Genomic DNA, 13,603 nt, shown 5'->3' with positions numbered 1-13,603 from the left:
ACTTAAATTCTATTAGAGTAAATACAACTTCAAATCGTAGGGTATAAACTGTACATTATACCATGAAGTAGCCGCTAGTTTTTACTCCTATATAGGAAGCAACTTTGAAAGTTTACTTCTTATTTTTTCTTAGTTTTTTGAGTACTAGGGAATTCGACCAAAGCCTGAAACATGTTACACAAGGCTCTGACATTGTGCTATATCCCCGGACAAAAGATGAATAAGTGATTTTTTTTTGGGGGGGGGTCAAAGGTTGGGTGATTTTCTTTCTTTTTGTTCTTAAAAACTTAGTTATCTGTGTTTGAGCATTTGGTCCGAATCTGTGCCCTTGCACCATGTCCATGCCCGGAGGTAAAGATGGCTTTGAGCTTCAGTGTGGCACTGGGAATCAAACCCAGGTCTTTCTGGGAGAGCATCTGGAGCTGTAACCTGCTGAACCATCTTTTTTTTTTTAATATACTAGTGATCAGGCTAGGAGCTTTTTGCATCTGTTAGGCAAGCATCACTCCATTAAGTGATGCTCTTAGCATTTTAACGTTTTAGCAGAGAAGATAACTGGGTTTTGTAGATAGAAGCAGGTTGTCCACATTTTTTAAAAAGATTTCTTATTATATATAAGTACACTGTAGCTGTCTTCAGACACACCAGAAGGGGCCATCAGGTCTCATTACAGATGGTTGTGAGCCACCATGTGGTTGCTGGGATTTGAACTCAGGACCTCTGGAAGAGCAGTCAGTTTTCTTAACCACTGAGCCATCCCTCCAGCCCAGTCATCTACATTTTTGCCCTTCAGATCTCTTTGGTCGAGTCTTCCAGTCAATGGCTATATCTTCCACTATCTCAAGTATAGACAAACCACTTGGCCTGTTTTATTTCTGTATAGCTGTAATGTGTAGTAAGGAACCGTAAAATGGAGGGATATAAGGAGATACAGAAATACTTAGTTTCCAGAATACATTTTGAGATCCTGATAATCCTATCAAGATCGAGACTAGGCCTGCCTCGCTCTGAGGTCTGGTGGCATGCCTTTTGTCTTGTTTGAGGTGTCTGTTGTCTTGTGCATGTGCTGGATTCTACTGTATTTCTGTCATACAAAGAAAGGGTGTCAGCCTTCTCTTCCTGGGCTTATTTTAATGTATCAGATTCTGACTTAGTTCATATCTCTAGAAACCTGAGCGACTGAGTGTTTCCTGGTTGGGGAGACTTGAGGGTTAGTGTGTACAGCATTGCTTTAGTCAGTGTTGATGTGGTCAGCAAGCAGCAGTGAGTTCTCACACCAAGATCCCTTAATATAGCGCGGTATTTACAGGTCTAGTTTCAGGTCAAGGTTAGTAAGCGTCCCGACTTTACTTTTCTCTAAGTTCACACTGTAGACTTTTACTTCTTTCCGTTCACTTCCCAACCCTCTATGATGGACGCCTGCTCTGTTCTACACTTCAGTCTTCCTGCCTATACTTTTTGCATCTGTGTTTGTGTCTGTATAAACATTTTGTCTACATCTGTGCCTTTGCACTGTGTGTGTGTGTGTGTGTGTGTGTGTGTGTGTGTGTGTGTGTGAGAGAGAGAGAGAGGGGGGGGGAGGGAGAGAGGGAGAGAGGGGGTATTGGGTGGGTATCTTTGTTGTACTAAATATTAAAAATAGACTGAACCCAGATTTATGTTAAGTAATGATTGTAGCTGTATCTATGCTCCGTCTATCTTAGGTAGATGACATTGTCTTGTAGAAACCACATTTCCAGTTTTGGGATTTTTTTCCCTGCACTTAATGCATTGTGATTATTGTTCATTTGCTATTTGATAGTTTTTGTTTTTTAATTTCTTAAAGTTTTTATGTGTATGATTGTTTTGCCTGCATATATGCGTGTGCACTATGTGTGTCTGGTGCTCATGGAGGTCAGAAGTGGGTGTAAGATCCACGGGGACTTGAGTTCTGGATAGTGTGAGCTGCATGGTGCTGGAACCAAACTCAGGCTCCTGTAGTAGTAGCACAAGCATTAACCGCTGAAATGTCTCTCTAGAAAAAAGCCTTCTTATGTTTATAAGTGCTTTTTCTGTGTTCCTTGTACATAAGCCATGGTGTCAGGTCCTACAGAATTGGAGTTACAAATGATTGTGAGCTGCCATGTGGATGCTGGGAACTGATCCAAGTCCCCTGCAAGAGCATTGAGGGTTCTTAACCACTGAGCCATCTCTCAGCCTCTTTTTATTAATATTACATATATAAGTATGGGTCTGCACAGGTATGTAGGGGTGCCAGCGAAGTCCAGAAGGGGTCAAATCCCCTGGGAATCAGTTCCTGGAGCTGGAGTTTCAGTTGGTTATGAGCCATTCACTGTAAGTACTGGGAACTAAATTTGGATCCTTTGTAAGAGTACTAAGTGCTCTTAACTGCTGAGCCATTTCTCTAGCCCTGTGTTTAGTAGGTCAGGGCAATGAATCTGCCATCTTAAAACCGTTGGAGATAGCAGTAGTTTCAGCTCCTATTATGATTAAAATAATTCTAGCAATCATAGTTGTTTTTTCTAGGAGAACGATCCAAGGTAATCCAGACTGAGTATAAAAATCTCCCTGCTTGTCAAAAGTGTGCATAAATGATCGCAATATAGTCAAATGACCAGGCTGGTCTAGTGTTTAGGCTATATACTCTTGCTTGTCTTAGGATCCTCTTATTAGTCTCTCAGGAGCAGTTTAAAACTCATTCTCAATGCAAGGACGTCACTGTAAAATTTCCTGTACATTTTTTTTAAACTTGGAATTTTACTTGTTTCAGATCTTATAATGATTTAGTTGAGATAAACAGTTTGGTTCCCTCCACCTGTTTGAGTTCTTAATTTCCTTTAAAAGCATTCAGAAGCAGGCTGGAGAGATGGCTCATCAGTTAAGAGCATTGACTGCTCTTCCACAGGTCTTGAGTTCAATTCCCAGCAACCACATGGTGGCTCACATCCATCCGTAATGGGGATCTGATGCCCTCTTCTGGTGTGTCTGAAGATAGCGATAGTGTACTCATACATAAATACATCAATCTTTAAAAAAAAAAAAGTCTTCAGAAGCAAAACCAAGGCCTCTTGACCGGTCTAATTTATAGGGCAGTTTAACATTTTTCTCCTTCACTCCACATCCACAGCATAGAGGGTGTAAGGTAGCCTCGGCTGGTTTAGAACTCTGTGGGTAGACCAGGCTGCCCTGGGATTTGCAGTGATAGCTCCTGCCTCTAACTCGGAGTGTTAGGATCATAGGGTTATTATGTGTGTTATATGTGTTACCATGTCTATTTTTTGAGACAAGGTATCTCTCTTATGTAACTAGCTCTGTATTTCCTGGAACTTGCTTTGTAAACCAGGCTGGCTTCAAATTTACTAAAATTCACCTGCCCTTGCCTCTTGAGTGCTGGGATTAAGGGTGTGCACCACTGTGACTGGCTTGCTTTTTCTTTCTTAAAGATAGCTTTCACACTCCATAGCCCAGGTTGGCCTAGGCTCAATGTAGCCCAGGTTATTACTGAAGGCATGGCGGTCTTTCTGGCTCCGCCTCAAGAGTGCTGGGTTTATAGCTTGAGCCACCCTATTTACCTGGCTTAACATTTGTCCTTATAGTAAACATCATTATTAATAAGAACTTTTTTGTTTTATAAGAATATAAAGTTGTGGGGCTGGAGAGATAGCTCAGCAGTTAAGAGCACTGACTGCTCTTCCAGAGGTCATGAGTTCAATTCCCAGCAACCACATGGTGGCTCACAACCATCTGTAATGTGATCTGGTGCCCTCTTCTGGCCTGCAGTCACATATGCAGGCAGAATACTGTACAAAAAAAAAATAAATCTTTAAAAAAAAAAAAAAAAAAAACTCAGTGGTAGAGCGCTTGCCTCAAATCTTTAAAAAAAAAAAAAAAAAAAAAAAAGAATATAAAGTTGTATCTTAGAAGTCAGAATCTTTGAGCATTTTAAGGCCTGTAATTTACTCATTCATTTATTTAAGTACGATATACATATCACATAAAATACTTGGCATACTGAAGGCTACAGCTTTATGCTCTTTCAGTTAAAATTAGTTAATCAAAACTTTTAGTGAGTAGTTTTTCATATTTCATAGCTGTGAAGGTTTTCAGTCATGGGCAGTAAAGTGCCTGTCATGCAAGCACAAGAACCCGGTCATGTTTAGCACCATATAAAAGCTGATGTGAGGTGCAAGAGTGTAACACCAGCCATGGGGTGAGGGTACCAGGAGCTCTCTGGCCAACCAGCCTTGCTCAACTGATGAGCTCTGTTTCAGTGGGACAGGCTAGGTATGAGGGTGAGAGAGCCTGAGGGAGATGCCTGACGTCAGCTTGGCCTGTGGTGCACACACCACGAGAGTACATAAACCACACACAAACATGAACAGTCAGATGGAGGAGTGCTGCTGTTTGTCTGTGTGCTGTATCTCTAGTGCCTTCACTGTGTTTTCTCTTAGCTTTTTGGGAGCTTTGCTTGGTAACTTGGTCTTACCTTCCCTAACAAGTGAAGTTGTTTTTACAAATTCGTCAAAGAAAACTAGAATCTACAACAGGGAAGGGTAAACCTAATAACCAAATCTTTTTCCAAACTGTTCCCAAGACGTCCTGGTTTATTTTCTAACTCAGATCTTATTTTGAAATATCTCTAATTGTAAAAGCCTTTGATATGCGTGAATGAGGTGCTCAGATGATAGGGTACTTCCTGCACAAGCTTGACAGCCTAAGGTCCACCCTGGGACCACATGGTGTGAGGGAGACCCAAAGCCCAAAGTTGTCTTCTGACTTATTGCCATGACTTACGAACACTGACACTCACAGACACCATATACATACATACATACGTACATACGTACATACATGCATACATACATACATACATACATGCATACATACATACATACACACAAAATAATAAATAAACGTTAACTTCTGGTAGCTTGTTTCTGGTATTTGTTTTGTTATAAGTTTTGTTAATTGTTGTTTTTTATACTTAGAGTGAAAGTTTCTAATCACGATAGCTGTATTTTTTTTTTCTTAATAGAAAGTGGAGCAGTTCCGAAGAAGAAAGACCCCTTAACACATGCTAGTAATTCATTGCCTCGATCAAAAACTGTCATGAAAAGTGGATCCACAGGGCTCTCTGGTCACCACAGGGCGCCTAGTTGCAGTGGTTTATCCATGGTTTCTGGAGCAAGACCGGGATCTGGTCCTGCAGCCACCACACATAAGGTACTCTACAATAGTGGATACAGCGTGCTTTGCAAGTAGAAAACTTGGTTATGCTTGCTTCATTATACTAGTTCTCTATAATACAGAATTGATTGGTTTCTGCAAGGTTACATATAACTTTTTAATTTGCAAAAACTACTTGCTATTAAATAAAAATCTTAATTTAGTTCCTTGGAGAATAAGTAGGTGTTTTATATTGTTCCAAGTTTTTGTAGTATAATGTTGTAGATGTCATCTTTTTAAAGATTATGTATAGTGTTCTACCTACGCGTGTACCTGCATGCCTGAAGAAGGTACCGATCTCAATAGATACAGTTCTCAGCCACCGTTGCTCAAGGATTGCTGGGAATTGAACTCAGGACCTCTGGAAGAACAGCCAGTACTCTCAACCTCTGAGCTGTAGCTCCACTTCTGTATATGTCATTTTAACTCTAGTTTTAGATTTCAGATTATATCAGTTTTATAACATTAAACATACCTAGAGTTTTGTTGTAATTTTTTTTTCCTGAGACAGGGTTTCTCTGTCCCCCTGGCTGTCCTGGAGCTGTCTCTGTGGACCAGGCTGGCCTCCAACTCAGAGATCTGTCTGCCTCTGACTCTTGAGTGCTGGGGGTTGTAACTCTAGGAAGAATCCGAGTTCTATAACTTCTTTTACAGTTTTTGGCTTTAAAAATACATTTATTCATGTGTGTTTGTGTGTGTACACCTGTGTGTGTCAGAAGGCCAGAGGGCACAGACTGGAGGCCAGCAAGCCCTAGTGAGCCTCAGTTCCGCTTGCTTTCAGAATTGGAGTCATAGGCATGGACAGTGCCCTGGGGTGCTATGTGAGTGCTGCCATCCAAACTCCAGGCCTTAAGATTTTGCCGTAAAAGTTCTTAACTGCTGAGCCATTTCTCTGTCTTGCCTTTTATAGTGACTGAATCTCTGGATAAAATCGATTAGCCCTCTTCATGCCAAATTTTGTTCTATAATAAATATAGTTTGGGGCCAAATAATCTTTACAGTCTTAGATTATTTTTTTTCTTTGAGTCTACTTGTGTGTGGAGACCAAAAGTAGATGTCAGAAAACTTCCTCAGCTACTTCCCACAGCATACCTGGAGCTCACAGGCTGCCGATGACTCCAGCGAGCTGCCTGTTTCTGCCCTCGTACAGGGAGCATCTCCCTAACTGAGCGTTTCCACACCTTCATATATCCCCTTGCTTTTTATTAAAGTTTATTAACATTTAGGGTGATTTATGAGTGAGAAGTCTGAGTTGTTTCACATTAAATTCTGTGTCCTTCAAGGGTACTTCAAAACCAAATAGAACCAACAAACCTTCTACACCCACAACTGCAGTTCGGAAAAAGAAAGACTTGAAAAATTTTAGGAATGTGGACAGCAATCTTGCTAACCTCATAATGAATGAAATTGTTGACAAGTAAGTTTGCCAAGCATTTCAGTTTCTATTTACTTTTATTTATAAAATACATATGTGTTACATAATAAACATTTTGTTTGCTTTCATACTTAATTTTTATGGTTGTTTTGAAGAATTTTGTTAATAAACAAGATTCATAGTTAACATGAAAATGTCTGTGTTAGGTTAATACGCCACATTTAAGTAACTGAACAATATCTCAACTGTGAAATTAACTGATTTGTATTTCTCAGTGGGACAGCTGTTAAATTTGATGATATAGCTGGTCAGGAACTGGCAAAACAAGCATTGCAAGAGATTGTCATTCTCCCTTCTCTGCGGCCTGAGGTAAGGGTTATATTATCAAATAGTTAATTCGTATTAGGTAATTCCAAGTTCAGTGTTTGAAAAGCACTACATTAAAGCCTGGGGATGTACCAGGCATCCAGCCGAATAGGCTGAGACGGGGGATCTTGAGCTTGAGAACCTAGCGTGGCTTCCATGATAGATTCTGGGCCAGCCTGGGCTATAATATAGCCTGATCTGTCTAACTCCTTCCTCACAAAAAGGCATTCACATTTGTTATTGGTAACTTTTTAAAGGAGATGAGAATGAATGTAAGATATTCTAAGTCCATTTTTAACTTTTATGAGAAGAGCAGATAGTCCTATGATATAATTTTTATTAAAAATTGAGAGATTAGAAGTTGCTTCCTCTTCTCCCCCACTCCCTCCCCCAACTCCATGCTGAAGTTAAACCCAAGGCTTTGCAAGTCAGATGGCTACCACGGAGCCATGTCCTAGTCCTAAGATTTAAAAACTTGCCAGGTGTGGTAGCACACACGTTTCATCCCAGCACTTAGGAGGCAGAGGTAGAGGATCTCTCTAAGATCGAGGCCAGTCCTGCCTACAAAGCAAGTCCAGCACAGCCAAGACTGCTATAAAGAGAAACCCTGTCTTGAAAAACAAAACCAAAAAAAACCCTTAAACTTAAAAATAACTGAACAAAGGGAAAATTCAGAAAAATAATTCTGTAGAAGAGCAAGTAATATTTTCAGTGTATTAATTTGCCAGGATATTATCAGCCAGTAAATAATGTGTGGGGATCTGGCTTGCCTCATATTTGCAGTCATTAAAGGAAATGGGAAATCCTAAGTTGCTAATTAAAGTTTGTTTGCTGTGTATGGCGCTGTTGTGCAGCCTTTAAAGTCAGCCAGCATGTTTATTGTGGTTCAGTGATACTGCAAGAAATCCTTTCGAGTACCCCTTTCTGGATCACAGAAATAAGCTGTGTCGTATTGTCTAGTTCCCCCAAAGCTAGTGGAAATCCAGTTGTATGGCACATTGTGATAGACGCCTGGCCCAGTGGGTGTCCAGAGCATCTGTGGCTGCTTTTCTCAGTCATTTGTGCCTTCTGTGCTGTTTGTCATTTATGGGCACCTATTAAACTAGAAGTTATTGCTATAGACTGCTTTTCTAGTTCATAGTCTTTCCTTTTTCCTTTTACTTTTTTTCTTTGTTTTTCTTTTCTGGATGAGGTTTCAGAATACTGTCCAGGAAGGTCTTGAAATCATGGTCTGAAGTAGTTCTCTCTCCCTCAGCCTCTCAGTAACCAGGATTGTGAACTCTCACCAGCATGCCCACTTTTGTCTACTTAAAAACGTTTTTTTTTTTTTTTTTGTTTTGTTTTTTTTTTTTTTTTTTTTTTTTGTTCTTTTTTTCGGTGCTTGGGACCGAACCCAGGGCCTTGCGCTTCCTAGGCAAGCGTTCTGCCACTGAGCTAAATCCCCAACCCCTTAAAAACGTTTTTTAGTTAGTACTTACCATTCCAAGTTATGAAATCACCAGTTTGACTGGTAGTTATATTTTTGCTAATACTCATAAAATGAGAGTTAAGACAGAGACAGAAAACATTTGTCTGTTATGAACCAAATTTATGTCATGGGTCCAGCTAGGGTCCCTTGGGGAACATATTGTAGCTTATAGAATGAGCTACAGGGCAAGCCACAGATGATAGTGTATAGGCTGCGTTGAGTAGTAACACAGCAGACTGAACTTTAATTAAAAACAGCTTGTTTAGAGGGAGTCATACAATTGCAGAGCTAAAGAGAACTGTAAGGCCTGTTGTGTGGCACATACCTGCCCTAGCATTTGGTAAAATCAGGAGGATCTCTTAGTGAGGCAAACCCAGGCTACTTGAGTTCAGGCAAAGTCAGAACTACATAGTGAAACACCCCTCCTACATGCCACTGCTCCCCAAAAGATGTTTTTAGATAGCAAATGATAAATACTTTACGTGTTGACATGTGTGGATAAGCTCTCTGGAGTCATAGCTATAACCAGCTCCTGTCTTACAAAGTTGTTCACAGGGCTCAGAGCTCCCGCCAGAGGCTTGTTACTCTTCGGTCCACCAGGAAACGGAAAAACCATGCTGGTAAGAATGCTGTTCAGTTGAGGCTTCTGTTGAGATATTAGGGATCAGATGACAAAAGCTTTCTATTGTTCTCCAGCATGTCATTTAATGCCTTACTGTTGTAATACACTTTTTGAGTTTTTAAAATAGTTTTCATGGAAACCTGTGATTAACCCTCAGTAGCATGTTTTTGATTTTGTTTTGCGTAAGTGCTTACTTTACTGAGGGTCTAATAACTTTTAGAATTGTTTCCATCTTAACAATTGTGTTTGACAGTTAATATGTACTGATTTAATGTAGTGTCCTTTGGCCAAAGACTTTTACCAGAAACTGAATACCTCTATCTGTATTATTATTACAAACAGAAAGATATTAAAGGCATGGCAGCACATAACTTAATTCCAGCACTGAAGAGGCAGAGGCAGGAGGATCTAGTCTGCATAGTCAGTTCCAGGCCAGCCATGGATATACAGTGAGATGTGGTCTCAAACAGCAAAACCAAATAGGAAAAGAATACATCTTTCTCCCTGTGTAGCTTTCCCTGGCCAGTATCCTCCTACCAAAGCGAAGAGAATCCCTCCTAATTCTCCCTCGGAAAGAAAGACAGTGTGTAGACTCTTTCCTCGCAGCAGATGCTGGCAGTCACGTTTCTTTCGTTTCTAGAGACTCTGTGTGGTACTTGATGATCTGATAAAGCTATCTTTTAAACACTCATATTGAACTAATATATTTGTTCTTCTGATCTTAAAGGCTAAAGCAGTAGCTGCAGAATCTAATGCGACTTTTTTCAATATAAGTGCTGCAAGTTTAACTTCAAAATATGTGAGTGTTCTTGTCCTGTATGTCTGTGTTTTTAAATTGCTGTCTTAAGAGCTATTACTTTAAATGATAACATTATAGAAAATTGTTTTTCTGTGGGTTTTATGACTGTTGTTTATGTATATTGAATATCAATCTTCATAGTACAAACTCATATGTACTGTTTAGCTATTTTGAAATTAGAATTGTGTTGTTGAATACAGTCATAGTTTGGTAGGCCTACCTGCACAGAGTGCCACAAAGCTGGCTGGGTCAAATACCAGAAACTTATTGCACAAATACATGGGATGTAGAAATACATAGTTAGGAGCCTGTAAGTCCAAGATCAAAGTGTTTAACGGTGATAATACCTTTTGGGAACCACAGGAGTAAACACGTCTCTCCTAGTTTCTGATGGTGTGCTGACAGTCTCACAGTTCTGGCTTGCAAGTGTATCAGTTTGGTCTCTTCTGAGTTCAAATTTCCATGTGTTATAAGAAATACAGTTTCATCACTAGAGTAGGCCTCAGTTTAATGATCTCAGCTGAATTTGACCATATATATGGATGGTACTTCCAGTCTTATTCATAGATACCAGAAGTAGGGCTACAGTGTGTTTTGGGGCAGTGTAATTCATTCTACTTCAATGCCCTAACGTGGCTGTCTAGAGAGCTACCTAGTGTGTAAGAGCAGGGCTTAGGTTAAAGGTTAAATTGAATAGTCCCTGCTCTTTGACTCCAAATTAAAACATAACGTAAGATTTTCCATGTTTTATTTTTGTTTTTTGTTTTTTTTTTTTTCTGTTTATTTGAGACAAAACCTCTTTTTGTAGCCCTGTTGTTCTGAAACTCACTATGTAGACCAGGCTGGCCTTAAACTCACGGAGATCTGTCTGCATCTGCCTCCCAAGTGCTGGGATTCAAGGTGTGTGTTCACTATGCCTGATTCTCCTGGTTTTTTATTGTTTTATATCACAACTTAGATTTATGTTTTTCCTTTGATTGATTCAAAGAAGAGTTCAGTTTAATTTGAGAGTGCAGCCATATCTGTAGGGTCGGGGAGCTGGGGCCTAGCTTGGTCAACAATGTTCTTGCTGTACAAGCATGAAGTTTGAGTTTGAGAACCCATCCTAAAATGTTCGGTCTGGCCGCAGCTGGGGCAGCAGAGACAGGTAGATCTCTGGGACTTCCTGGCCAGCCTAGCCAAAAAAGAGCCTAGCCAAAGTTGTGAGACTGTTCAAATGCAACATGCGTGCGCGCGTGTGCACGCACGCACACACACACACACACACACACACACACATATATATATATCTCCAAGATCTGTCTTGGACGTTCATAACTCGTGTTAATGGACCTGGTATACCGTAGGATTGTGAAATAGTTCCCATTAAACTTCAATTTGCAAAAGTAAATAGTATGTTTTCTAACACATTGTAATATATTATGAGATCATGAAGTTAAATTTTAAATCATGATAATTTAAAAACTGGAATGCTGTTATACTTTACGTGTGTAAGAATACATTCTATATCATACTTTGTAGGTAGGAGAGGGAGAGAAATTGGTGAGAGCTCTTTTTGCTGTGGCCCGAGAACTTCAACCCTCTATAATTTTTATAGGTAAGTATTTTCCCAACTAAGTTGGGCATTTATGAAATTCCACATTCCAAGTAAGATAAGTATGCCCAAAAGTTTTCAGGACAGTGTTTTAAAGAATGACTACAGTAGGATTTTTTCTTTAATTTTTTAAATGATTTATGTACATTGGTGTTCTGCCTGCTTGTGTGTATGTGTGAGGGGATCAGTTCCCCGGAGCTGGAGTTAGAAACAGTTGTGAGCCGCCATGTGGGTGCTGGGAATTGAACCAGGTCCTTTGGAAGGGCAGCTAGTGCTCTTAACCACTGAGCCATCTCTCCAGCCCCCAGCAAGACTACTAATAAGAGGCAAACTAGATGAACATTAAAATCCTTAGATCCATCTTAAATTCTGTGTTTTTTCTAGATGAAGTTGATAGTCTTTTGTGTGAAAGAAGAGAAGGGGAGCACGATGCTAGTAGACGACTAAAAACTGAATTTTTAATAGAATTTGATGGTGTAAGTATTAATATACTTATATATAGTACACACAAATACATACATATGTATATATTAAATATTTACTTTACCTTGTATGTTCGCCTGCATGAGTTTATGAGCACCATATGTGCTCAGGAACCTACTCGGTTCCCCTGGAAATGGAGTTACATGTGGCTGTGAGCTACCAGATGGGTGCTGGGAACTGAATCAAGTCCTCTGCAAAGCAACGACTGCTTTTATCTTCTGACCCATCTTTCTTGTTTTTTTTTTTCTTTTTTCTTTATAAGATTTATTTATTTTATGTACATGAATACACTGTCTTCAGACACACCAGAAGAGGGCATCAGATCCCCATTACAGATGGTTGTGAGCCACCATGTGGTTGCTGGGAATTGAACTCAGGACCTCTGGTAGAGCAGTCAGTGTTTTTAACCTCTGAGCCACCTCTCCAGCCCCTGACTCATCTTTCTAACCCTGATTATATCTTTTTAACTGTGGCAGTATTTTAATATGTATACTTTCCTATTAAGTGACCCAAACTATAAATACATCTATGTATAATGTTCCTTTCTGTTTTATCTAAAATACTGACACACCTTTTTGGCTTCCAGGTGCAGTCTGCTGGCGATGACAGAGTCCTCGTAATGGGTGCAACCAACAGGCCCCAAGAGCTTGATGAAGCTGTTCTCAGGTAGTGAGATGATGCACTTAGGACAGATTCGGTTCTTGTGTTCATCTCCCATCTGTCTTTTTCTCGGCTGGCCTAGAACTCAGAGACCTGCCTGCTTCTGCTTCCTGGCTACTGGGAGTAAAGAAATGTGCACCACCTGCAGGCTCATCTCCCCACCTCTCAGCCTTGAGCTAAATGATGTTCCTCTGTGTTGGCCTCTGTTCTGGTGTGCAGCTACAGTGAATGAGGTCATGCCTAGTGTTGTTAAAACTGTTCCCTACAGACTGCGTTCAGATAAGTCATTCTTTACATCAAATTACATTAACATTAAACTCTGAAACCTCTCCATCTCTTCCTCTTCTTCTGCTTCTGCTCCTCCTCCTCCTCTTCTGCTTCTGCTGCTTCCTTCTTCCTTCTGCTTCTTCTTCTCCTGCTTCTCCTTCTCCTTCTTCTTCTCCTTCTGCTTCTTCTGCTGCTGCTTCTTCTGCTCCTTCTGCTCCTTCTCCTCTTCCTCCTCCTCTTCTGCTTCTTCTGCTTCTTCTTTCTGCTTCTTCTTTCTTATTCTTCCTCCTCCTCCTCCTCCCCCTCTCCCCCTCCTCTTCTGTGTAGCCCTGGCTGTCCTGAATTCACTCTGTAGACCAGACTGGCCTCAAACTCAGCTATCTTGCCTCTGCCTCCCAATTGCTGGGATTAAAAACTTAGGCGGCCACCGCCACCACCTGGCAGCACAGCTTACCATCGTCTTACTGGGCTTTGTGGGAAGCTGATCCAAGCAGGATTTATGAGAACTGCTCTCTGCTCTTGTGTTTAAGCAAACTTAATCCTTCATGCTGGAAAAAAAAATCTCTGACTCAGTATTAAGTTCCTAGATTTCCGTTTTTCAAGGCATGTATAACATTACTTCATTGTTTCTATGACTGGCCCTTGATAGAGTAGAACTCTTAAATCCATATTGATTTCATAGCTTCTTATTCTTTAATTATTCTTTCACACACACAGCACCTGCTGAGTTCACTTGGTGTTAC

At 40.4% G+C, this 13,603-nt stretch overlaps 1 protein-coding gene across 4 annotated transcripts in view; it reads left to right on the top strand.

The window, feature by feature from the left end:
* Spast (spastin) overlaps window positions 1–13,603 on the top strand; it is a 50,944-nt gene that overhangs the window by 20,649 nt on the left and 16,692 nt on the right. For all 4 annotated transcript variants that reach the window (XM_032908925.1, XM_032908926.1, XM_032908927.1 and 1 more), the window contains 8 exons: window positions 5,036–5,223; window positions 6,510–6,643; window positions 6,877–6,970; window positions 8,981–9,055; window positions 9,785–9,856; window positions 11,378–11,453; window positions 11,835–11,926; window positions 12,520–12,599. In XM_032908925.1, the coding sequence (XP_032764816.1) occupies window positions 5,036–5,223; window positions 6,510–6,643; window positions 6,877–6,970; window positions 8,981–9,055; window positions 9,785–9,856; window positions 11,378–11,453; window positions 11,835–11,926; window positions 12,520–12,599 (811 nt within the window). The remainder of the gene's footprint in view (window positions 1–5,035; window positions 5,224–6,509; window positions 6,644–6,876; window positions 6,971–8,980; window positions 9,056–9,784; window positions 9,857–11,377; window positions 11,454–11,834; window positions 11,927–12,519; window positions 12,600–13,603) is intronic.

Source organism: Rattus rattus, chromosome 7 (genome assembly GCF_011064425.1).
Source record: "Rattus rattus isolate New Zealand chromosome 7, Rrattus_CSIRO_v1, whole genome shotgun sequence".
Taxonomy (NCBI): Eukaryota; Metazoa; Chordata; class Mammalia; order Rodentia; family Muridae; genus Rattus; species Rattus rattus.
This window is presented reverse-complemented; position numbering and strand designations above follow the sequence as displayed.